This window comes from Rhinolophus hipposideros (genome assembly GCF_964194185.1).
Source record: "Rhinolophus hipposideros genome assembly, chromosome: 17".
Lineage (NCBI taxonomy): Eukaryota > Metazoa > Chordata > Mammalia > Chiroptera > Rhinolophidae > Rhinolophus > Rhinolophus hipposideros.
The window spans coordinates 52,659,023-52,686,141 of NC_138063.1; the positions used below are offsets into that span (position 1 = coordinate 52,659,023).

Here is a 27,119-nt window from a genome sequence, read left to right on the forward strand (position 1 = left end):
GTGTAGATGAGAATGCCCACCCATCAGGACTACACGAATTTAAGTCAAGCACAGTAAAGCATATAGCACTATGTGTAGTTAGCTATTACTATTACGCTCCCCTACCTATTAAGGGACAAGGCCCCCAGAAATCAAAAGAAGATGCATGAAGTCAGATTTACCAATTCTTCATTTTCAAACTCCAGGTTATACTGTGCTGCTTCTTCTGTCACTGGTTTCTGAACAATGTTTCTACAGACGAGCCAGATGGTCAGACTAGCAATGAACATCCCGATGTCAGGTACAAACACTCTGATCCCATTGCCAGCGTCAGCTCCCTTTAAGCTATGGAGGGAAAAAGAGGGGGAGAACATTTAGTTGTTTTTATATTTCTATCTTAAATGTACTATCTTAAAGTATGTTTGAATCTTTTTAATGATTTAAATTAAAGAATAGTCATTTTCTGCCTAGAAGGTACAAGAAAGCGTTTCATTGACCTCAGAATCTTAAGTAATCTACTAAGATTTAAAAAGCTTCCAAGGTTTCACCGGAGTTTCCGAAACATTATAAAGAAACTTAAATCAATTCTCACTCTCAAAACATGCTAATAAACTATATTGCTATTATATAACCCACATGTCCAATACATATACTGGTGTTTGCAATCTAGCTGAAGCAATTAAAAACTAAACATGTACTAGAAGCTAGGAGATAGTTTACCTGAGATATAAAATCAAAGCTAGAAGGGAAAAACAGAGAAAATAGTAAAGTAATCCTTGAATCCAGGAACCTCTTCATTATTTGTAATACTTAGTTAATTTAGTTTTGCGTCCTGTTCCAAGAAAGGTAGTCTTGTATATTTCTTCTGTTAGTTTTGGAGAATTAAGAGTGAACTTAGAATTAGAACATTTGGGTGCAAGTGTCGGTATGATTCCACTGGAGGACTCCTCAGAGTCACATGTTCTTTGCGCCAAAGAGAACTATTTGCCTTCTTATCTCATTTGAACCAAATGAAAGTGAATCAATGTTTATTAGAAATAAAACTTGTTTAGGGACAGGAAGCAAAAGATAGGAATATATATCATGTAAGGATACATGTTTTTTCATATACATTTTATGTAATTCAATGTATGCTATATTAAACACATATCCATTTACATTGTACATATTATATGTTTTGGTAGAAATATAAAAATATAGTAAATAGCAAGACCCCCCTCACCTAGGTATAGCCATTGTTAACATTTTGATAAATTAAAAAACAGTAATAATATCTACCACTATTGAGCAATTGCTTTATGCTAAGATCTTGGCACATATAATTTAATCCAACTAATCACCATACAGAATTAGGCATTATTATTTAACCTTCTTTTAGATATGAAAAAAACTAAGGTTTCAGAAGGTAAACTAACTTCCCTAACATCACAGAAACAGTCAGAGAGAGAACAGAATTATACTGAAGTTCCCTTTAAGTCCAAATTTTATTCTCTCAGCCAGTGTTCTCCTGTATGTGTCCACATGGCCTTTCCTTCTATGCTTAGATGTGCATATTTAGAGTTAACAAAACGACACTCATTTTCACTTATTATTTTGAAGCTAATTTGTTCATCTAATCTATCATGATCATTTTTATAATCCATTGATGATTTTTAAACATCACCGGCTCATGGTCAGGATAGTAGTATTTGTTTAACTAGTCCACTACTCTTGTACATTTAACATGTTTCCATTTATTTGTTACTATAATAAACATAAAAGTAAATCTTAATTAGCTAAAGAGTATTCTAATGTAAGATCTTCTAGGGAAAAATCCTCAGACCAAACAAATATGTTTAAAAAAAAAAAAAGGAAAGAAAAAAAAAAAGTCTGGAAGAGGGTATGCCCCATATAAGCTTCATTTTTACAAATAACTCTAAACTTTTCTGAACAGAGAAACATAAAAGTAATGAGATACTTCATAAATAAAACAAACATGGTTTTATGAGAGGTTGTTGTTGTTGTTGTTTTTTTTTAATGGCAAATTCCTTTTCTTTAAAGCAAAAATAAGAGAATGCAATTAAAACAACTTCATTCAAACTAAATTTACAAAATGAAATCTGATGGTTGATTTTATCATAGGAAAAATGTAGAGGTTTGTCATATAGTTTTAATGTATGCCTAACATGATCAAATAGCACAAATGAGAATTAATATCATTAGAATGAGAAGGAAGGGGGATCAGAGAGAGTGCTCAGAAAAACAAAGCCAAGCTTCGGTGGGTGTTTCTTGTGTGGGGCTGAGGTGAGGAGAGCTGGCTGGCCCTACTAGGATAGATTTTGGGGAACAGATTATTATAGCTCTTTCATGGAAAACAAATAGACCATGGCATTTTATGGAAAGCAGCAACTAAGTGAGTTGAGAGTAAAAGAGTGCTTAAAGGAAAGATAACAAGAGTTCCAGCTGTGGCCTCAACTGCTTCTTGCACCACAACAGAGACTAAGGAATCCAGAGCAGAGCCTTATGCCTTTCTCACCTGTAGACTACATTAAGCTTCCGATTTGCAAACAGTCCCTTTGAGGCAACAGTCTTAGCTTTGTGCTTCATACTCCCAAGACATTTTATAGCATACATATATTAAGGGAGTAAATGAATGCAGTTTGCAAAAGCAATCACTCCACTGGCTGTGATAGAATTCAGCTACTAGATGCAGGATTGGGCTGAGATCCCAATTTAGAATGGAATCATTAAGCCACAGAGGTGCTAACCCACTAACTACCACTCTAGGCTTGCTGAGCTAACAAAGCAGTGCATTCATAATACTGTTGCTGCAGAAACAATGTGACTTTTGAAGAATATATTGAAAAGCATGTACAGTGAACAAGTCATAGTTTAATTGATGTTATTTGGGGACTGTCTTATTGATAAAGTTTACTTCTTCACTGTTTAGATCAGCATCTACTAAAGTACATTTATCAGAATGCTAGTCCTGAGAAATGCTGTGCATGAAAGAAAATCAAGAAAAAGAAAAAACAGTCTTTGGTCCAATAAGTGTTAGGAAATCACAATGCATATTACTATAGTAAAGGACTTGAGAAGTTCTGTAGTAAAACAATAAATTTGAGTTTATTTAAGCCTCTATTTTCCAAATTTATTTGAAAACAAACATTTCTTCAAAATTTTATCTAATACCAACTACATTCTGCTGAGCTAGTGTTCATGGCACAGGTTTTAAGAAATGCTGGATTTGAGTCTGCTCATTAGTCTAGATATTCAATTGAGATGGATGGGTAATTTGGAAACTACACCAATATGTAACTAACCCCTATAATTTTTGTTTTCCCAGAAAATAAGACCAGGTCTTATATCAAAGTTTGCTGCAAAAGACGCATTAGGGCTTATGTTCAGGGGAGGTCATCCTAAAAAAATCATGCTAGCTCTTATTTTCCGGTTAGGTCTTATTTTTTGGGAAACATGGTAATCGGCCTCTGATAATTTTAGAAGTCAGTGACATCTCATTCCAGTCCTTCACCAAATCACCCAAATGTCCACCCATTCACTCACTAAGTCACTGCAATTATAGAGATGGAAGAAAACTAGAAATGGTCTATTTTCTTATCTTCATGTAAACTAACAAGGGCAAAGGTTACATGGTTGGCTGAACTGCACAGTTAGGGGCAGAGCACTTTCTGCTCAGAACTGCCTTCTGAGAACAGCCAGCACTCACTGCACAGCTCCTTACCTTGCAAATCTTTCATTTATTGCACCAGGCTTCCTCTCCCACACTGCTCAGAAAGCGCCCTGTCAGGGGTCACAGCAATCTCCCAAATGCAAGGCCCAAACAGAATTCTCATCATTCCCCACCTCTGTGCTATACTTGACAAGCAAGATCAACCCCTTCGGCTCTCAAATCTATTTTCCTTGGTTTCCTCACCTTTCTCGTCTAGCTCTCTACCTGCCTCTAAATATCCCTGAAAACTCACATTGCTAGGAAATCCCCCTAAGAAATGTTGGGCTAGATCATGCCCACCAGACTCTTCTTCTCCACCTCTTCCTTAAATATTGACAAGTCTGCAAGTTTCTGCTCTCCATCTTATTTTCTTCCAACTCTACATGGTGAACTTGAATATTTCCATCGCCGAGACACCAATCAGCATCTACATGACTAACAAATCTACATACCCAGTCTACGCATGTCCCCTGAGACACATTAGCAGATATCCATTTCCTACTACATGTCTCCACATCAGTATTCCATAGCTTTCCAAAGCTAAATGCTATTATCTTTATTCCAAAATCTGTTCTTCCTCCTATATTCCTAACCTTGAAAAACGGCGCTGTCATTAACCTAGCGAACAAGACAGAATCTGGATCCTTACATTCTCTCAACTGGAGATTCTGTCTCTGTAACATTTCTCTTACCTACCCTTCTCTTTATCTCCACTGCTCATTTCTGGCTTCTAGATTACTCTGGATTACTGTAATAGCATCCTTATTAGGTCTTAGGTTGTCCCCCCTACGAATCAGGTCTCCACATTACTACCTGAGTTTAATTTTAGAGGTATAAGGTTGAGCATGTTAACCACACTGCCTACAGGAAAGGTCCATATTCCTGAGGCCTTCTGTGTTCCAGGATGTTTCCCTTATCTCTTGCTATGATTTCCTTGCACTTCACATTCCAGCCATCCCTAATGCACATATCCAGAATATACAAGTGTTTTTCTCTCTGAGCAAGTATGCAATCTTTCTCCGTGGTCAACAATGCTCTTCTCCCACAACACTTTTATCTTCTTCTCATTTTGCAAGAGTAATCTCTGGCATCTCCACAGAGAAGCTCTTCCACTGTCCTTCCTATAATAACATTGACTACTTCCTTCTTTAGATGTCTGCCATATGTTGCACACTCACATATGTCACTCACCTATTTACAAATCTGCTTAACAGAGCCTCCTGTCTATTTTCTCTCTATATCCATGAGGACTACACACACACACACACACACACACACACACACACACACACACAAGATATGACAATTAAATCTGTGAACTCATCCTAGAAAAAGTACTACATACCTCATTGTTGAGTATCACTATGGTCACCTTCCAAGTACTCACCTTGGGAAGCTATGCACTGATGCCAGTGCCTAGTCCACCCTTCAAAGCCATTTTGAAACGCTTTTTCTGGAATGGCAATCAGAGCTGTCATAATATTACCCTTGATGTCCTGAATGTCATCAAAATGTCTTCCTTTCAATATTTTGTTTATCTTCAGGTAAAGAAAGAAATAATTGAGGGCCAGATCAGGTGAGTTGTTTGTTTACTGGCTAAAAACTCCCTCACAGACAGTGCCATGTGACCTGATGCATTGTCGCGATGCGAGAGCCATGAAGTGGTAAAAAGTTCAGGTCGTTTTCATCTAACTATTTCACACAGCCTTTTTAGCACTTCCAAATAGTAAACTTGGTAAACTCTGTCTAGTTGGTATAAATTTATAATGAATAATCCCTCTGATATCAAAAAAGGTTAGCAACATCATTGCAACAAGTTTGTGAACTTAATTATCAGACCGTATATACACAAAGTGTGATAAAAAATTACGGTGGATGTTTAAATTTTAAAAAATTACTGTAAAAGACACATTGCCATTAATCCCCCTCAAAAATACTCCCCCTCACTTTGAACACACTTATCCCATCATTCTTGTCACTTCCTGAAGCAGTTCTGGAAGTCCTCTTTCCTGAGTATCTTTATTTGCACTGTCGTGGCTGCCTCGATGTCCTGAATCATTTTGACTTTAGGCAAGAGCCAGAAGTCACATGGTGCCAGATCCGGTGAATAAGGTGGATGAGGACACACCGTAATGTTTTTACTTGACAGAAGTTGTCATATACCAGAAGCGATGTGTGACATGGAGCATTGTCATGATGGAGGATGATTTACGGCACACTTTAAAAAACACCTTTTCTCAACCATAGCTCACACTGGACTGACTGCACCGAACAAGTTGAAACTTGTCACACACTGTTACTAAGGTTGGACGCACTGCTTCCCGTATTAAAGATCCCTGCCTTTCTGCTGGATGGCACTTGGCTGCGGCATTCACTGTAGTTTTTTTTTTTTTTTTAATCACACCTCGTATACATTTTTCCGTAAAACGTCATCCTAGATAGTGTTGCTTTCAGGCATATGACAATTACCTGTCTCATATATAAAAACATAAACAAAACTGCTTAAAATAGGCTATTCTCTTAAATAGGCAAGCATTTCCTTTCCAGTCTGGTTACTGTCACATTGATCTTATTTATTCAGAGTGATTACACCTCTTGAAAGGGAGTTGAGAAAGCTGGAAATTAGGAATAATTCACATATCCATGAAGAGGAGAATGAATAGATTATATTAGGATGTATCCTATCCATAAGATAAAACAAATACTACAAATCAATAAATTAGTTCAAATATATGTGTGACCTACATCTACATATATGGATGTATCTCATGAGATAATGTTGAGCAAAAGGAAAAAAAGGCAGCAAACATGAAGGATACAGATCACGTAGAGACTTGTGCATAAACAACTACATGACAAGCACCTGTGTCTAGTCAGGGGCGAGGGACACAAGCAACTGGAATGTTTAAGTTCTGAAGATGGTTGAATGCTGATTGGTAGGTACATGTATATACGTTTTATGCTTCATATTTTTAAAAGTCAGAACAGTCATACTGCTTAGAATTCCTTGGGTGGAATATATCTGAAAAAAATTAAGTCAGTTACCTTGCCTGGAAAGATGATGACCAACTAGTTCCTTTATGGACATGATTACATTTGGTCTGATTGACTCATTAATCAAATTCAATTACTAGCCTCCTTCCAAAGTCCAGAGAAGAAGTGAGACAGGTGTGTATATTCATGGGCAAGGCACTTTAGTTTTCTAAGTTTCAGTTTCTCACTGAAAATGACTTCTAAGTGTCTTCCCAACTCTAAAATTTCATTATGACTAGGAAAATCCAGAATAGGAGACAGTGAAATTGAGACAGGACCGGGAAGAAAAACAAATGTTGCAGTTTCAGGAATTGCTGACAATAAGATCCAGGTATGACCACCACCACCACAGTTATCTTCAGAAGTTCAAAAAGAACACTTCCATTTATGTCCCTTTTTCGGGGGAGCAAGCCTTTTGGTTCAATTGGATTTCAATAAAATGATTAAAATATTGAATGAGCATTATTTATATGAATACAAACTATTAGCATAGTTGTACCTAGTTCTCTGGTGGCCTCCGAAGTTCATGCCCTGAGAGTCGGTCTACGTTCGTTTTAGCTTAAGCTTAAGCATGACTCTGTCCCATCAGTCATTCAGATTTAATAAATCATTTTAAGAGCAGACAAAGTAAATGTATATCTAATAGTAAAAACAATGAAACAGATAGGACTGTGATTTCAACTGCTTTCCACATATGTCTTAATAATGCATGGAGCCTGTCGTGTGGGGTGGCAGGCGGGGTCTCTGGTCCCGCTCCCCACATAAGAACGCAGGACATGGTGAGGCCAAAAAGGAACACCCACGGAGCCATAGATGGGGGAGTCACACTGCTACATTCTCGCTGGCGGCACTATAGTCTCACTGGAGGCTGGATCCACACTGTCCGCAACCCGCCATCCTAACTGCAATCCACTCTTGCCAGCCCATCCACCATCTTCTTGCTAGCCCCCATTTTCTCTGCTGGCGTAGCCACAGCAGTTATATTAGTGGCCAGTGGCTCACTGGTTACAGCTGACGGCCAACTAGCCACAGATGATGGCCATCCAATCACAGTTGATGGCCATTTACTACCTGAGCCAGCACCTTCCCACGTGAGGCTAAGCCTGGAAACTGCTTTCTGGGGCTCTGTCCCCACAGAGCTTATTTTTAATGTAACATCTGAGTTCATACAGCAAGTCACGTGTAGCAGGACTAATATATTTGATGTGAATGGAAAAAGGTTTAGATTAGAAACTCTAGAAAGAAATGTAACATTTATTGAGAATCACTTTCAAGGGAATCCACAGTTGATGCATTAGAGAATCCAAACAGTTAGCTCATATCTGTGCATTTCCACCACTAAAATGGCAAGTGAATTTCTAACTACCTAAAGGTATGAGTTGGTGCTGGATTTTCAGGACACGTTTTTTAAATTAGTGTCTGAATTTGTGTGAGTACTTTAAAGCTCAAACTCTGAATATTTTAATCTACTTATTTCATTGTGAGAAATTGCTATTTTCCATCTGGAATACACACTTCATTCTCATATCAGTGTACTGCTGGCTTTCCACTTTGTTATTTATGAGGCAGAGAGAGTCCTAAGGTCCTTTCTTTGATGGAGGGCATTCATAGAGGTGAAGAGAACTGAAAGGGAAGCAAAGAGCTAAGGAAAGGGACAAATACTATCATGTATTCGTCCCTGTGCACCTGGCAGTTAAGGAGTGTGCTGGAGCTGGCTGGTTCCAGCTCTGTGTTCAATGACAGTATATAATTAGCTTGAAATTGTCCACAGTGGGTGTATTTACATTATGGAAGTTGGGCAATGCTGCATATTGGGTATTTTCCCCCCAGAGAGCTGGTTAAGCATTTACCAGCACACTAGTACTGCTATCGAAATACTAAAATAAACAAACAACAAAATTAAACAAAACTACAAAACAGTAATAATAAAACTCACTCCTTTTGCCATGTGACTCTTGGGCAAGATTCTAAAAAATACCCTAAAACCAGTAACATCAAATCCAAAGTCTTCGACCTGGTGTTGAAGGTTCAGGTGTCCAATCACTTCTTATTCCTTTAAACGTGTACCCCTTTTTCTAAACTCACCATCCTAGGATAGTGACACACCTATTCCAACTCTCGATGTTTGCTGATATAGTTTCTATCACTGTGGATTTTCACTCTTCTCTTCTACACTTGGCCCAATCAAAACTAACACATATGCTCTTTCGAACTTATCAAGTTACATTTGTGTAAAATGTACATTTTACTTATCAAGTTACATTTGTGTAAAATGTCATACATTCCATCTACTGGTCTAACCTCTTGTGAAGTTCTCCAGGCATCTGAGGGCTCCTCAGGTGCTTCCTCTTTATTGATTTTGTGACCACAACAAGGCTGCCACCAAGGAAAGCCCCTCAGAAATACTGTCTTACTGTTGTCAGAAATAATGATAACTGCAGTGACCCAAGGACTCTCTCCATTTCCCTCTAGTCCATGCTGGGGAACTACACATGACCAGCCTCTTGCACTGTATTTTTCTCTTTTTGCACTTGTATTTTTCTCTTGTTGTCTTGAGTTTGCAAAAGCTATTTTGTCCTTCCTCACAACACTAACGCCATAGGTCATTGTCTGGAGTCTCCAAATCTTCATTCCTAACAAAGAGAAACTCTGTCATAACATTCATAAAAACAGAGCTGCACCACCGGAGCACATCCCGAAATGCTCTTCCTTCCAAGTTAAAGACAAAATATTGGTCACACTGTCCAGCTGGTGAAACACGAGGGTCTGTTGGAGGTGGGGTTATAAAGACAACACAAAAAACAACCAGAAATCTCCATCCTTAAACCACACTGACAATAAACACAACATGTTACATCAGATGTTCCCTCTTGTTTGAATTACTGCATTGAATAGCTTAGAAAAAGGAACTAAATTAATTTTGTTAAACAGAAAATAAAATACGAAATGGGTGGCTGCGACAGAGTAGCACGTTTATCTTCTTCATAAACACTGAATCAGAGAAAAGCAAGAGGCTTTGTGTGTCACTACTGGAAGATAGCAAGGGATAGAGAAAACAGCATGAACTTTGGACTTGAAGACCTCAAATTGAACCCCACTCCTGCTAATTGAATTCAACAAATATGTATGAGCATCTATCAGGTCACAAGAGTGTTGCAAGGTCCTAGACAGGCAGTGCTGAGAAAGATAATGTACCTGGCCAGAACGAGGTCCTTGTATAACAGGCTGATATAGGGCAAATAAATGCCTGCGGACAGGTGAAGGCAAAATTACATGTGTGTGGGAGGGTTGGCAAAAACCAGGAAACTAGGAACTCTGTTTGCCAAGAGGGCCATAGGGGCAGATCCCTTAGTTGGCGGAGTTGGTGATGGGTTTTGAATTCCCAGGGAATTATACACAAATTGAGTTTGTTGTGATATAAAAGAGAATGAATAGTAAGAGGTAGGCTTGAAAGGGTCGAGGTGGGGAGGACCTGGAGTGTCTTTTGGACATTCAAATGTCCACACCAAGGCATTTGGAGAGCTATCAGTCAATATTTATAGGCCACTTGCTTTTATGGGAACATATGAATTTCCTAAATTATAAAAAGAAGAAAATATTATGCCCTTTATAAAAGCGTGACAATAAACTGAGATGTTTATTGTGCCCCACCCCCCATTAGGCAACTTGTGGGTGAGTGGCAGAAAGCGGACTTGGAGAGAACGGGGTGGTGGGCTGGGGTGAAAAAATAACCAGTGTTTGTTCCTATTCAAATATGTGGGTTTAGAGATAGGGTGAAAACAAAATGTCAAGTCCAAGGGATCCAGTAGAGAATAAATCCAAGTCTGAAGAAAACCCTAAGTAAGAGAGAATGTATAAATAGAACAAGGAGTCTAGGAGACTGATGAAATTACCATATTGCACAAGCACATGCATGAATACGCACCAGCACACCCGCACAGGCACACACACACACACACACACACACACACACACACTGAATATGTAAAATCAAGCAAGCAGAAGCTCAGTCTATCCACGCTGATGGTGTTTTGTACATTTACGTATAGTGAGTCAAGACAAGATATTTTCATTTTGTTCCACCCTGTCTCTCACCAGTTTATTCTTCCCCCAAATAAGGACCCTCTCCTGCATTACCACCAGGCGTTTTTCCCAATTACGAAAACAACCTAACACTGTTATGGGAAGCCCAGACCCCATTCCTATTCCACCAAATGTGCCGGTAATGCCTTATCCTCCTTTTGGGCCAGGCCCTTGTTTCGTTGTCATGTCTCCTCCGTCTTCTTCCATCTGGGACAACTGCTCATCTTTCTTAGTCTTTCATGCCCTGGACAGTATGAACGGGGGCGATTTTCATTAGGTAGGATGACCCTCGACCTGCCTCATGCTTTGCAAAGAATACCACAGAGACGATGCTGTGCTCTCCGCAGAGCACCAATTGGGAGCCAGGATTCCAACACGTTACTTGGTCAGATGGTGTGTGCCACCTTTCTCTGCTATGTCACCATTATCCCCTTTGTATTATGTTCATATTTTGTGAGGGGAGATATTACAAAATTACATCAATATGCTATTCCTTGTCAAACCTCCATCTGTCAGTCTTAGCCATCATTGATTATTCCTGCCTGGTGATTAACTATGTCCATCATTTTTAATTGGTGTTCTACTTAAAGCAAGCACTTCTCCTTATATCCAATTAACTACGTATTTTGCTAACATATATCAGTGTGGATCCACGAATTCCTATTTTACTAAATCATTATTTATCTTGATATTCAGATTGCCCCTGATTTGGCTCCTGTGACCTGTCCTTATCATTCATTAAGCATGTTCCTACTTTTTGATACAGTAAGTTTTTCAGACCCATTGCTTATTTCCTCTGTGTCATGCAGAGAGTCACGCGGGGTCTCTGGTCCCGCTCCCCACACAAGAACACAGGATATGGTGAGGCCAAAAAGGAACACCCACAGAGCCATAGATAGGGGAGTCATATCACTACATTCTCTCTGGCGGCTGGGTTGGAGACACAGGAAGCAGGAGCCACACTATCTGCAACTTGCTGTCCACTTCTCTGCAATCCACAACCCACACTCCACCGTGCTAACTGCAACCCGCGCTTGCTAGCTAGCCCCCATTTTCTACTAGCGTAGCCACAGCAGTTATATTAGTGGCCAATGGCTCACTGGTTACAGCTGACGGCCAACTAGCCACAGCTGATGGCCATCCAATCACAGTTCATGGCCATTTACTACCTGAGCCAGCACCTTTCCATGTGAGGGCGAGAGCCTGGAAACAGCTCTCTGGGGCTCTGTCCCCACACTCTGCTTCCAACCCTTCCCCTCTCTAAGACCATGTGGGGACATTGGCCACTAATATAACTGCTGTGGCTACGCTAGTAGAAAATGGGGGCTAGCAAGAAAATGGTGGCACTGTACATAGTTATTACCATATTTTTGACTATATTCTCTAGGCTTTACTTTACATCCTCATGACTATTTTGTAACTACCAATTTGTACTTCTAATCCCTTTACCTTTTTCACCGTGCCTCCCACCCCCCCCCCCATCTGGCAACTATCAGTTTGTTCTCTGTATCTATGAGTCTATTTCTGTTCTATTTATTCATTTATTTTGTTCTTTAGATTCCACACCTGAAATAAATTCTTTATCTCATAACAGAGCAATTGTGCTCCCCGAAAACCCTGAATGACATGCTCCAATTGTAATTCTCTAATTGACTTATAATTCTCTAGAAGTCTTGTGAATTACTGCAAAATGGGAAGCAAGTAAAATCTATTCTATCTGAACTACCACCCACGCTCTGGAGGTCGGTGATTTACTCCAGGTTCTTGGAAGACACACAGTCATGGCATCTGTATTTGCTTGATCTGAAGTGTGAGGGTTACGAATCTAATTCATGCACATATTTCTGAGGCACAGCAGCTCTCCTTTGTCGATGGAACAGTGATAAAAGACAGCATTTGTCATCATTGCAGGGAATAACTCAGAGTAAGCAGCTAAAACAGGGATAAACTTCTAATCTGCTTCCTAGCTTATTGTATATCATGCTGCACGTTACCCTGCTGCTCAGTGTTTTCCCAACTGCAGGTTATGACTAGTTTATTATAAAATAAATTTAGTGGCCATCCACCAGCATTTTCTTTTTCATAAAACATAGTAGAATAAAATTGAACAAAAAATATAGGAGTACATTGCATGAGGTAAGAGTAGCTACTGTTTTTTGAAACAATATATTTGTGTTGTACTAGATCATGACATAAAGTGTACTTGTGTGGTCAGAGTAAGAAGAGCTTAAAATTCATTCTCTAGCACAACTCTGTTCTACCGAACAGGTAGGGCAGTTGCGTTGGGCACAGAGGAAGATAATACAATTCCTTTCTTCAAATCTCTCAGAGCCAAATGTATTTCAAAATTCATACTTTTCCAGATATCAGAAAAGCATCTCTCAATATATGCTATAATACTGGCATCAGGCACTAGGGCAGTGGTGTCATCCAAGAACACACACTTGGGACACTACACACTACGATAGTCTCTCTTCATTTACCAGGTGAGTTCAGGTCAGGCAAATCCGAGAAATGAAAAAATAATTTTGTAAAGCACAAATTGTGGTGTGATGGCCTACACCTCAAATTGAATCAACAAAAAATATATCTAAATATACTTCCCATGCAGTTAAAATATGATTTAGTTTTCAAAAGTTTGTTCAGCAAGCATTTCAAGTAATATGGGATCATTAACTGACAAGCAGACTAAAGGCAGACTACTGAATTAAGAGACTCCTGGTGTAAGAGAAACAAGACTATATGTCCACACAAAGACCTATATGCAAATGTTTATAGCATCTTTATTGATAATCACTAAAAACTGAAAGCAACCCAAACATCTACCAACTGGTCAATGGATAATTGTAGTGATCTACACAATGAAATACTATTAGCAATAAAAAGCAAATAAGTAAGGATACTTCCACTCTATGGATGAACCTAAAAGCATCATGCTAAGTGAAAGAAACCAGATACAAAAGCCTACATACTCTATGAGTCCATTCATATGAAAACCTAGAAAAGGTAAAACCATAGAAACAAAAATCAGATCAGTGGTTGTCTGAGGCTGGAAACGTGGGAAGAGGATTGACTACAAAGGGGCAGAGATTTTCTGGAACAATGAAGATATGTATTTTGAATGTGGTGTTGGTTATATGAGTATATATATATACACACACACATATATATGTCAAACTCACAAATATAAATTAAACCTCAATTAAGCTGATGAGAGAGAGGTTGATTGAGAGAGATACTGAGAGAGAGAGAGAGAGAAAGAGAGAGAAAGAGAGAGATATTGAGGGAACCATGAAGTAATCCAGAAAGAAATGACAAAGGCAATCTAAATCTAGATTGATAGAGAAGAACTAGAGAGGAAAGCTAAAATCTCAGACAATGTAAATGAAGAGACAACACAAGTACTCGATAACAAATGTCATGTTTAAACAAGTTGCATCTGTAAAGAAGTAACTGTTGAAAATAACACCAAAAATGTACTAAATGGTAGACATAGTTCTGTGACATCTCAACATTCATAGAGAAAGATGATCCCAAAGGTCCTTGAGTATTTCACTATGATATTTCCCCAGAAGCTGCCTCCTTGGCTTCTTCTCCTAGGGGATTTCCCTAGTAGAAAAATTTATGGCAAGGATAAAATTAACAATGCTGGATGTAGAGGAAACAGTTTCTTTTGCGAATCCCTTTGCTTGAAATTCTGGGAAATTATGTTTTACTAGTTCAAGACCTATTACAAAATCACTGATTTATGGGATTATGACTAGGTATTGAGGGACTTTCTTCTAAACAAAGATTCACTTTAAAAAAATGATAATAAGTAAACAAAATAAATATCCATAGAGTAAGCTGTGGCTATTGAGATTTGTTTGCCTACAAATTTGAACAGTGTCTTGCTCTCCTATTTTCAGGATACATGTCCTCTGCTGTAGCCAGGCCAGATTTCTCACTGATGCTCCTGGTGGTCATGTCCACCCCTGTTTTGCTCCTGTCACTGTCCTTCACACACTCTCCCCTCTCCCTGTGTAAATACTAAACCCCTTTGATTCACCAAGAGGAAATCAGCTTTCCATATTAGGTTTCTCCTTTCCTGTCCATGCCTATGGAGAGCATTATGTTGTCCGTGTGACACTGAGCCTTTGGCTGTCTGTTTGAGAACAGGTGAGTGATTCAGAATGAGAACATTTCTTATGGTTCTTTCCCACTGTCTTTATGCCTACCTCACTGCTGTGTATGAGGTATTTACATAACAAATACTTCTTTATTGGATGGTACAAGAAATCATAATTTTTTATAGTTAATTAATTTGGTGAGACTGAATGTTCAGTAACAGTTGTTTATGCTGTAATGAAGTTCTCCTTTTACCATGCAATTTAACAAGCTCCTCAATTAAATATTTTTTGAGTGCCTACTAAGTGCTAGGCACTGTGCTGGCCCTAGAGCTTCCTCCTGGTACACAGGCATTTTAATGCCATATGTCTGTAGATTCTACAATCCCTTCCCCTCCTTGCTGAGAGGAAATTCTCTAATAGAGAAAAGAGTATGGCTCATGCTTCTACCTGGTGTCTCCTCCTTCTTGAAGCCTCAGTCAGCTATTTTTTGCCTAGAGAGGACGTGTGTCCTCCAGGTGTTTACAAGCCACCAGTTCTGGGATACTCCTGGCTAGTTTGGTAGAGAAAGTTAATACCCTTCTAAGGCTGCTCAGCTCCCACACCAGAGCTACCAACAGGACAGGATGCCAGGTGGATGGTGCTGTTGGTCAAATATGAGGTCTGACAATTAAGTTCGAGAACTTGTTACAATGTTGCTAACCTTTTTTGATATCAGAGGAATTGTTCATTATGAGTTTGTACCAACTGGACAAATAGTTAACCAAATTTACTATTTGGAAGTGCTGAAAGGCTGCGTGAAAAAGTTAGATGACCTGAACTTTTTGCCAACAAATTTGCCAACAATGTCGTGGCTCTTGCATCACAACAATGCACCAGCTCACACAGCACTATCTGTGGGGGAGTTTTTAGCCAGTCAACAAATAACTGTATTGGAACACCCTCCCTACTCACCTGATCTGGCTCCCAGTGACTTCTTTCTTTACCCAAAGATAAAGGAAATATTGAAAGGAGGACATTTTGGTGACATTCAGGACATCAAGGGTAATACAGCGGCAGCTCTGATGGCCATTCCAGGAAAAGAGTTCCCAAATTGCTTTGAAGGGTGGACTAGACGCTGGATCGGTGCATAGCTTCCCCAGGGGAGTACTTCCAAGGTGACCATAGTGATATTCAGCAATGGGGGATGTAGCACTTTTTCTAGGATGAGTTTGAACTTAATTGTCCAACCTCATACGTGTGCAGAGTCAAGGCCTGAGTGGGACTGGGCGATTATGGGATGCCTAAATCAGATGGTTACAGTAGGAAACAAATTTTAGTGTTGTTACTCACTAGAATGAGCATGCTTCCTTGGACTCATAGGTTTTATCTCTACCTGATGCATCTCAGCATCAGATGTTGTGGGTTTTTTGTTTTTTTGTGTATTTAGTTAGTTAGCTAGTTAGTTAGTTAGTTAGTTCTTCGCTAAAAGCAACTCAGGGCAATGTGTGAATGACTTGCAAAACATACCAGCATTTTTGGGGTAAGGGGAAGTGGTGTTATAGATAAACAATAACCACTCAGCCTATGTATTCTAGTAATGAATGAGTCAAAGAGAACAACATTCATATCTTACCACCATTTTCCTTCGAGAAGTTAAACACCTGTTTTCTGGAAAGGGCTGGTGACCACCCAACAATTGGGGGCAAAGCCTGAGCATTTGGTTTCAGATTTCTAAGGACAAGGGCATCGTTAGTCTCCCCAGAAGGCAGTCTAAATCCATTATTGTTCTGATACAAAACACTAGCAAATTCACTGAAATTACATTCATTCTAGCATGGAATTTGATTATCTGTGTGGATTTCTAAGTAAATATATTTCATCAGTCAGAGTGGAGTGCAGAGAAGACTTCAAACCCAAACATTTCTCATGATGACCAAGTGAAAACAATTTCCTCTCTGTTTATGGCGAGCAGGTCAATGAACAGCATCCGGTACAAGCCATTTGAAGCTCTCTCTGAGGCTTCTCCAACTTCTCTCATTTAATGTTCATACTTCCCTGTGCTATTGACTCATTAATTGATCAGCATTTTCCATTTGCTCTGTGGATGACACTCTCTCAGGTGTGTTATTGTCCAAGAGATGAGGGCAGAAATATATGATGCTAGTTATCTGCTTTGCTGTGTTAGTTAACCTCCACGTCATGTCTGAAGAGATGGTTTATGTTGTTTGCTTACCACCTACTGTGCCAACAAGAGTTATGGGAGGCTGGGTTTCAGAATTATTTGGTTTTCTGATATTGCACTTCTGCACTATTTCAGCAGAAAAAAATTTTTTTTTTTAAATCTCTCAACCTTTCAGGATAAGACAAGCCACTCCTAATTTATTGCAGCAATAGAATGATGCAGTATTGATTCCCAATTCCTAAGATCCTCATGTGAAAAACTGAAAATACTTAATATCACTGCTTCCTCTGACAGCCATGATTATTTCTATGTGTTTGCTACTAGAATAACATTCATGTTTTTGTTTTCATTTCCAATTACTTTAAATACATAATTCAAGGTAAATGGATGACTTCTGAAATGGCATTCTTACCGTCAAAGAAAAAATATAATCTGTGTTACCAACAAATTATAATTACGTTATATGGTCCTTCTGAAATGAAAACAACAACTCATTTATGTAATAAAATGATTTAAGTATTTCTAAACTACTCTCCTTCCATAGGAAGACATCAATCTCAATCTTCATAAAATAATTTATCTTTAAAGCTTTTCCTCCTATAGAATGATGTTCAGGTAGGCTGATAAAAATTCTGAAAGTTCTTCTTAGTTATGAAGATGAAACACTTTTTAGATAAAGTTCTAGCTTACAAACTGTCCATGAAATTCAGTGCAACAAATGTTATTTTGTGACTGCTTTAAATATGGCATTGTGCTAAGCCCTCAGTCATTAATATAGTACTCCATTTTGGCATGGATGCTATCTGAAACGTAAAATTTTTACCTAAAGGAAATATATATGTGTAAAATCAGGACAGAGAGGTGTCAGAATGGGATGAAGTGATACAAGAGAGATGCCTATAAATGGCATTTTTTTGACAATAAGGCATGATGCACTAGATGTTCTAGATAGAAATAGAGGCTAGAAAGTGTGGGGTGAATTTAGTCTCCAATTATCAACAAACTTAAAATGTGCGCAGAAGAAACTAGTGAGAGACAATTTGATTGGACATGTGGGTGGGGACTGAATTTGGAAGAGTTTTCAACATTAGGTTGAGGACCTTGAAATTAATTCAGTAGAGAAGTTAACGATTTCATTATAACTACGTTTTAGTAAACATAATTTAGTTTTCCTGTCTAGCAGGAAGGAACACTAAGGTGGGCCTAACCCTAAGAAATGATCATAGGAAGTGTGTTGCAAGAAGGGAGTGGACATCAGGACCTTTCAGAGGAAGGAGTTTGTCTCATATGCATATATCAGTGCAGTATGAGAGTGAACCAAGAAGAGGGCCAGAAGAAAAGGTTTGCATAGGCATCTGAAGCTTAAGAGTCCTGCCTGATCAAAACTTCCCTGGGTCTCTAAGCAACAAGTGATGCAATAAACTGAGGCCAGGAAAGGCAGAGAGGCAGAGAACACAGCCAATGATATTTATGCAGAATCACCTCTCTGGCAACAGGATTGCACCCAGTGTAGGTGCACCCAGTGTAGCAGCAAAGAGAAGGAACTCAGGCTTTACAATCAGGAAGCCCTCATGTGTAAAGAAGTTACTTAACCTCTTTGAATCTTCCTTTGTAGGTTACCTTTGTGAATGAAACTACTACCGTGTTTCTCCGAAAATAAGACCTTGTTGGACAATCAGCTCTAACATGTTTTGTGGAACAAAAAGTAATATAAGACCCAGTATCATATATCATATCATGTCATATCATATCATATCATATCATATCATATCATATCACATCACATCACATCACATCACATCATATCATATCATATCATATCATATCATATCATATCCAGTCTTATAGTAAAATAAGACAGGGTCTTATATTATTTTTTTCTCCAAAAGACACATTAGAGCTGATTATCTGGCGAGGTCTTATTTTCAGGCAAACACGGCAGGCTGTAGAAATGGTGCAATACTCTAATTGCTACGTCAGACTTTCTGTGTAAATTTAGACAGGTTTGTGTGCTTGCGTGTATGTATAAAAATAGATCAGGAAAAGGAAGAGCCAGAAGGAATTGTTTTCACTTTGGTTATCCAGGATAACGCATTTCCAGAGATCCTGACTGAAAACTCCCACAGTATCTATGAAATATGCCTAATAGAAACTTTCACTTTATCCAAACAATAATGTCTTCGTCCCTAGCTAAAATGTTTAACCGGCTGAGCTATAGAAAAGACATTCTATAGTAGTTAGAGCTACGAAAGAACTAATTTTAGACTTGTAGTAAGAGGCAAAATAACAGAAGAAATCTGAACCCTACACTTGTATCTGAGCACTAGCACAAGTCTGCAAAGTATACCATCTTCTAGACTCAGCATCCACATTTTACCTCCACATCAAACAGCACGAGTTTCCTGTCTATTATTCATTATGCTGTCTACACCAAGACTTGAAGTCATTAAGTGACATATTATCCAGTTCATCTGGTCATGTCACTAATGAAATCTAAACTGTTCCTGCTGGTACCTCTAATTTTGTGTAGAGCAAAGTGCCAAGGTAACCACCTGGAGATTCAGGTGTTTAGTTCAAGAATTCACCGTTCTCTGTAGGACCTGATCTTTATCATTCATTAACTCAAACATTTATATTAGTCATAATGACCCAATTTAGCAAAGACGGAGATTACAAATCAGAACATTTTTTATTCCAGCTATGTTTTGAAAGGAAAGGAGTTTAATGGAAGATTACATCTTTTTTTCTAGAAGAAAAATAGATCTGTTCACCAAATACTTATTAAATGATGTCAACTATGCTTGAATAAAAAAAGGTTAAACTAATTACTTTCCAAGTTAGAAGCCAAAGTCCTAGGTAAAGCTCTCAACAGCTTAAGAAATGTAAATCACCTATTTTGTTACACACACACATACATATATTAATCTATAGCTTTTAATTTGTGTTTCAAGTATACACAAGATATTTTGGCAAATCAAAGTAAATCGCAAACTTGATCAATTGTATGAGAGAAGTTCAATGAGAGTGATTATATCATATCACATAAATGGAAAAAGCCTCAGATATAAGATCTTCTAACTTTTTTTCTGATGGTGTGGAAGTTATAGGCACTTGTTCTGAACTGATATTTGAGTCTCCTCAATATCATGTTGAAATCCTAACCCCTAATGTAATGGTATTAGGGGATGGGGCTTTGGGAAGTGATTAGGGCATTAGGTTCCCTCATGATGGGATTAGCGCCCTTATAAAAAGAGACCCAAGAGAGCTCGTCTGCTTTCTTTCTTCCATATGAGGACACAGTGAAAAGATGGCTATCCATGAACCAAGAAGCAATTCTTCACTATACACTACTACTGGCTTCATCTTGGACTTCCCTGCCTCTAGAACTGTGAGAAATAAATGTTTGTTGTTTAAGCCACCCAGTCTGTGGTATTTTGTTACAGCCGCCTGAACAGCCTAAGACAGCACTTAATAAGTGCTTGTAGCAAGAATAAATGAAACCTCTATCTACTATCTTATGATGCCATGTTGCTATATCATAACAACTGTTTTAAATTAAATCTAAATCAGAGTTCTGGTCATCTGACAGCTTTATTTTGTCAGCCAGTGCTTTATTTGGACTAACGATAAAATCATTCAGTTGGTCTTAGTCCTAACACAGCCATTTCTCTAATGGTGCTAAAGGGCAAGGCTTGCCACCACATCCTTGCAAATCTTTGGTATACACATTTTGATCCCAAACATTGACATAACCCGACACTAGGCTGGGGATATGAGGATGGTCACTCTGGCAAAGTTCACAGTCTCACTGGGAATAGAAAATGAAGGCAGATGTGCTTCCCCTGCCACCGTCCACCCAGGACAGACATCTCTCCTACCTGACCCCAGCATTCATTTTTGCCTCACATGCTTTTAACTGAGTGCTCTAGTCAGCCACTAGCAAAAATCTGAGTTTCCTGGATACCTGCTTATGAAAAGCAATATTATTACTTAGTACTGTTGTGCTTCATTCTAATTTTTGAAACAAGCAAGGGAGAGAAAAAGATTTATCAAAAAACAAAACAAAACAAAATCCATTAGTGCCAAAGAATATTTGATATAGGCACACTACTCTTGTTTGAGAAAACTGAATTTTGGTTTTAGCAAAAGCTCAGCAAATGCCAAAGAATGCTGGTGTGATACAGGAAGAATTAACTCCATCTGATTCTCTGGTATTTTTCCAAGGTTGCTTATTAAGGCAAAAGGAGCTTATGTGTTTCTTTTGTTTTATAAGAAGAGTGTAGCCATAGAATTGCTGCAAATGCTTTCACCATAAGAGTCACTTCTTTGAGCCTCAGGGGTCTCTACTGAGCCTTCATAGTATGATAAGCAAGGTTTCTGGACTGTGTATGAGCTGTAGAAGGATGTGAAACAGGAAATACGAATCATGTATTTTTTTGTTAATATACAAAACACACACACACACCCTAGCGGGAATTTAAAGTAAAGGGCGATATTTTCAAAAGCTGTCCCTACGACCTAAGGCAAAAAAGTAGGTTGAATGGTGTTCAGAGTTTAAATCTGTTTACTACACTTGTCCCCCTTATCTAGTTTCATTTTTCACAGTTTCAGTCACACAAAGTCAATCATGGCTTGAAAATATTAAATGGAATATTCCAGAAATAAACAACTAGTAAATTTTAAATTTCATGCCATTCTGACGAGCGTGATGAAATCTCGTGCTGTCCCACTTGGGACCTGAATCATACCTTTTGTCCAGTGTCTCTACACTGTACACGCTTCCAGCTCCTTAGTCACTTAGTAGCCGTCTCAGTTAGCAGACGCACTGTCACGGCATCATAGTGTCTGAGTTTTAAGTCACCCTTATTTTACTAAATAATGGCCGCAAAGTGAAAGAGTAGTGATGCTGGCAATTCGAATATCCAAAGAGAAGCTGTAAAGATCTCCCTTTAAGTGAAAAGGTATGTATGTATAGCAAAAAAACATAGTGCATATAGGGTTCAGTACTATCTGTGGTTTCAGGCATCCATTGAGAGTCTGGGAACACATCCCCCTCTGGGAAGGGGGGACTCCTGTTCTTATAAGCCCCGATAATCACTGGGTGGAGGGGCTCTGAGCCTTGATTTCTATACCCATAAACTAGGATAGGGCTGACAGCTACTTCAGATTGTTGAAAAGTTTAATAGTGATGACACATAAACAATATTGTCTGTAGTGCTTGGTGGACTATTATTATTGTCATTATTCATTAATTATTCTTATTAAATGGTGGCAAAACAAATTAATTAGTGATAAAATTCTATCTCATTGAATTTATTAAATGTAAATTCGGATCTGGATTTTGACCAATCCCAATAAAAACAATCTAATTTCCAGTTCTTCTGCTTAATTTCTCTCTGCCGCCAAGTAAGCACATGCAAAAGAAGAAAGAGGTTCTCTCTAGGTTTGGTGGAGCTCTCCAATTGCATGATTTTGTGACCCAAGTTTAACTCCTATTGCTCATTTGCTTCAGGTAATTAAACCAGGGAGATGAATATTTTTAGATTTTATAATTTGAGAAAAAATATATTGATGTGTTTATCTAAAATAGATCTTTTTAACTGATGTCCGTGGCCTGAATTGTGTTTCAGAGGCTCTTTGAGTCCCCTGAAGATGCATGTAACATTTGTGTTTATGTTCATGTATGTATTTTTTTCTGGAAAGTGAGCTTATTACTTTCATTGGATTTTCTATGTATGTGAGATATGACACCTGACCCAGCAAAAAAGGGTTGTGAACCATGAACCAAAAATTTCTAAAGGTTCGTAATTGTTGATCAAAATAATAGTATTATAAATAAAATGGTGTCATTTCATACTTTCATAGAATAAGTCCATGAAAAAGATAAAACTAGAATTCAAGTTTTTTGGTTGAGCATCAGTCACGACAGTTTAGTACTGGTATCTTAGTTCAGGTCCTTGGATGCAAGGTGGTTTACTTGTGAAGCCGTCTTGGAAAGTACTACAAGCAAGAGAATGTGACAAAGAGGGATGGGAAAGAGAGAGAAGCCCACAGAGGTGTCCTGTTAATGGGTCACTGTTGTAAGGAGTTCCTAGAAAGCTTTTGCAGAACCCTATGAATATGCTTTGGATTGTCCAAGAGATTGACTAGGCAGCTACTGCATCTATCCACTTACTTCTGTTGCTCACTGATGCTTCTGAGGCTTTCATTTCAGGCTCTTTCAGGTTGCCCTGCTCCTAGATAAAGCAAATTTCCAAGGAACTAGGGAAAGCCCTCAGGCAGAGAAGCATGGAGCTTCAGGCACTAGATTGGGAGACAGCAGCAGCTATTGGGTAGAATTTGGTTGGGTGTGGCCCATTCCAGAATCTTTCTTCTCCTACACACCTACGTCCAATCATTCACCAAGTTGTAACTTCAAATTTTACTTCCTGCAACACATTTTGTATACCTCCTCTCTATCATATTTAACTGTTACTGCCTTGGGTCAGACATCTGCAATCACGCTCTTGAACTATTGCAGTGCTTTCTGGCTGATCTTCTAGCTCATCTAAGCCAACTTCTGGTCTAAATTGTTGCCCACTGACATTTTTAGACGCACACCTAACAATATTTTCCCCGAGTTTTATATCCTTCAATGGCTCCCAACACAGTTAGATAAAATCCACACTTATTGGCATTGTCTGTAAAGTACTCCCAGATAAGTTTTTCATCCCATTCTCAGTATCATTTCTGTTCTCATTTGTGCCCTCATCCAATAGACTCCAATGTAATCATTCTTCAGAACTCTGCCCAGGCAGTCCCTGAAGTCAAGCTTTTACAGATAACTCCCCCTTTCTCCTCAACTAGGCAGTCAAGCCTCATCTCAACCTCCTCCCACATACACATGCCCATTGACCCATCATTTATTGCCTCCATTCTGCATATATTATTGTAACAGTACCTGGTACATAGTAGCTTCTCAAAAAATATTTTCAAATGATTTCACTAAATGGTAGCATGAATTCAGTGCATTATATTTTATATTTACATATTGGTATCTTCTATAAGACCATGATTGCATCTCCCCAACCCCTTACCGACAGCCTCTAGCATAATTATAATAATGTGTGTTCAATAAATGCTTATTGACATGAATCATCATAAATGCTGACATGGTGGACTGTGAATAAATGGAAGGTAGAGTCACATAAAACTGAATTCACATTTTGCCTTTGATACTCACTAGCTGTGTATATTGAGTAAAATACTTAACCACTCTGATTTTACTTAGTTTATTTGTAAAATGGGATCGCAAGCGTAGGTCATGTCACTTCTTCCAACTAGACATTCCCCTTCCCTGTAACAATAGCATATATGTCCCTGGCCATTCCCCTGTGACTTATAGAGCATTCCATTGGAGGATCATGCTTCTCTGCCCATAGACCTTGTAATTGACCACATGACCTGCTTACATAACTGAAAGTAAACAGAAGTGGTTTATGTCCAATCTGAGCAAACACCTTAAGAGCCCTTGTTTATGTAAGTCAGAGGAATCAGACTCTAGAATGTTGTGAGAAGTAAATTAATCAGATAAGCAAAATACTTAACAGAGAGGCCAGCGTAAGATAGGTTTTTCACAAATCTAAGTTCCTTTCCCCTGTCATGTTCATTTGAAAACTCAAATCTTGTCCAGGAGTGGACATAGGGCAGAAGTTGGAAAATGTTCAAATAAATGAATAAACAAATAAGTTGGGCTTAATTTTTAAACAACAAAATATAGAAACTTCCTTTTTTTCTAGTCATTTCCTGAATATAAGTTACTTTGACAAATATTTTATATCATAATTTTTAGAAGAACTTGATAACATTTCCAGGAATGTTTATATGTAGTCTGAAAGAATGAAGCATTTAGAAGCTCAGCTTTCAAGAAGCCAACAACATAAATAATTTAATCAAGAAACCTGTACTGTACACCTGTATATCCAAAAATATTGTGGACTTATAAGTTACAAGTTTGATAACACATTACTAAATTCCCAACTAAGATTTTCTTTGCTTGGCTCCATAGACCACAAGATTAGAGTAATGGTATGATTTTTGAGTTTAATGTTTTTTCCTTTCTGTATGCTTCTCAGAGAGGCAATATAAAGAAACAACTGCCTTGACATAAATAGACAGGTATTCAAATTATCCATTTTATCCTACAGACTTATAAACTTAACAGCAACCTCAGAAAACTATAGTAGTAACTATAGAAATTAATATGTTTGTTGACATCACAATTGATTTCACTTAACCATCTCATTTCTTGAATATACCATATTTTGCCGTGTATAACTGCACTCCCATGTGTGATGCACACCCATGTTTTTGGCCCAAATTTTCAGGGGAAAAAATATATTGTTTTAATTTTTTTAATTCAAATTTTTATTTGTTTACTTTTAGGTACTTGTTTTTTGTATTATAAAGAAATTTTAGCATTTATTTTTTAACATTATGGTACAAGAAATTTTAAGTAACAAATAATTACAAAATACAAGAACAGATACAAGGGACAAGAAATTTTATGTACTGGTAACAAATTTACGATATCTGCACATCATAGAAGGGCAAGAAATCTTCATCGTTGCAAATCCATAGTAAATTCAACAAAGCCGATTGTCATATCCCAGGGTATTATTTTGCATATGGGTATTGCTATTGATTTCTAGAGTTACACTTTTAACTCATAAGCATAAATAAAAGAATTAAAAACATTTATATATAGAGGGTGCCAAAAATAGAGGGTGCCAAAAAATGTATACAAATTTTAAGAAAAGAAAAAACTATTAAAATTGTAATACTCAATATATACCAATAACAAAAGATGAATACAAGTCTCATTTGACTTCTGCAAGTACAAGAAGTTGCTCAAAGTGGTTATCATTGGTGTCCAGACACTTCTGATTACTGAGAAGTATGCTTGAGCAACATTGACCAAAGTGTTCACTTGTGTCCATTATTTTTGGCACCCCCAATAGGTACAGAATTAGTACTACCCATGTATAATGTGCATCCTTATTTTTCCTTCACAAATTTGGGTAAAAAGGTGCACATTATACACGGCAAAATATGTAAGTTTTCATATAGAAAAGCATATCATAAAACCATCGTTGGAGTCTAGCTTTTCATTATTTCTCAATATTTTATATAACATTACCTAAAGAATCGTCATGAATATCAATTACACAGCTAGTGAGGTAAACACTAAGTTGGAGGACATAAAATAATTTAAAAATTGGCCTTAAATTTTCAAAGAATCAATTCATTTTCCAAAGGAAAAAGCTAATAAAAACTAAACTTTATCAAGAAGGGTATATTCCGTAAAAGTAGGGGCTGTGTCAACAGAGAAATGTCACATTAATATTTATATAAAAGGGTATTTATTTATCAAACATTTATTAAATGTCTATTATTTGCCAGTCCCTGGGCTGGCACTAGAGTTTGTAAGATGGCAAAACATATGTCCTGCCCTCAGAAGCATAGGGCTAACATAAGACACTAGCAAGTACATTCAAGATTATGAACACATCTGGTGGCTTTATTCTGATTGAAGACAGGAGGGGATGGGAAGACAGAAGAAGGACCCAGAGGGGTGATGGTCAGTGGGGTTTGGGGAATTTTTAGAAGGAGGTGGGGGTTGGGAATGAACAACAGCAGTTTCCTGGAGAGAATTATAGGTAAGGATGAGGGAAAGCCATGAAACACGGTACAGAAACATTTGCTAAGCCCTTCTCTGATTCTGTTGCCACAGAATCAGTTCCTCACTCATGTCTTCCTTTATTCAATCATTTCACTTTGGTCATCTAAGTGGGTTAGGTGCAAGGTGCCTCAGTTAACAAGACACACACAGCCCCTGTCCCCATGGCGCTCTTGATCTTACTATAGGGATCCTGTCATGGGGAACAGCCAATGCCAAGCTCAAAACATTAGACTCAGTCGTTTTGAGAAGATAGACTCAGAAATATTCTGTTGTGATATGAAGGTCATTGAATTAAGTACTTGTTCACACTGACACACAGAATAA

General features: G+C 38.1%; 1 protein-coding gene across 1 annotated transcript in view; it reads right to left on the reverse strand.

Moving 5' to 3' along the window:
* Positions 1-27,119, reverse strand: part of PIEZO2 (piezo type mechanosensitive ion channel component 2) — a 457,095-nt gene that overhangs the window by 192,339 nt on the left and 237,637 nt on the right. Inside the window, exon 6 of the mRNA XM_081077986.1 lies at positions 162-324. Within this exon, the coding sequence (XP_080934112.1) occupies positions 162-324 (163 nt within the window). The remainder of the gene's footprint in view (positions 1-161; positions 325-27,119) is intronic.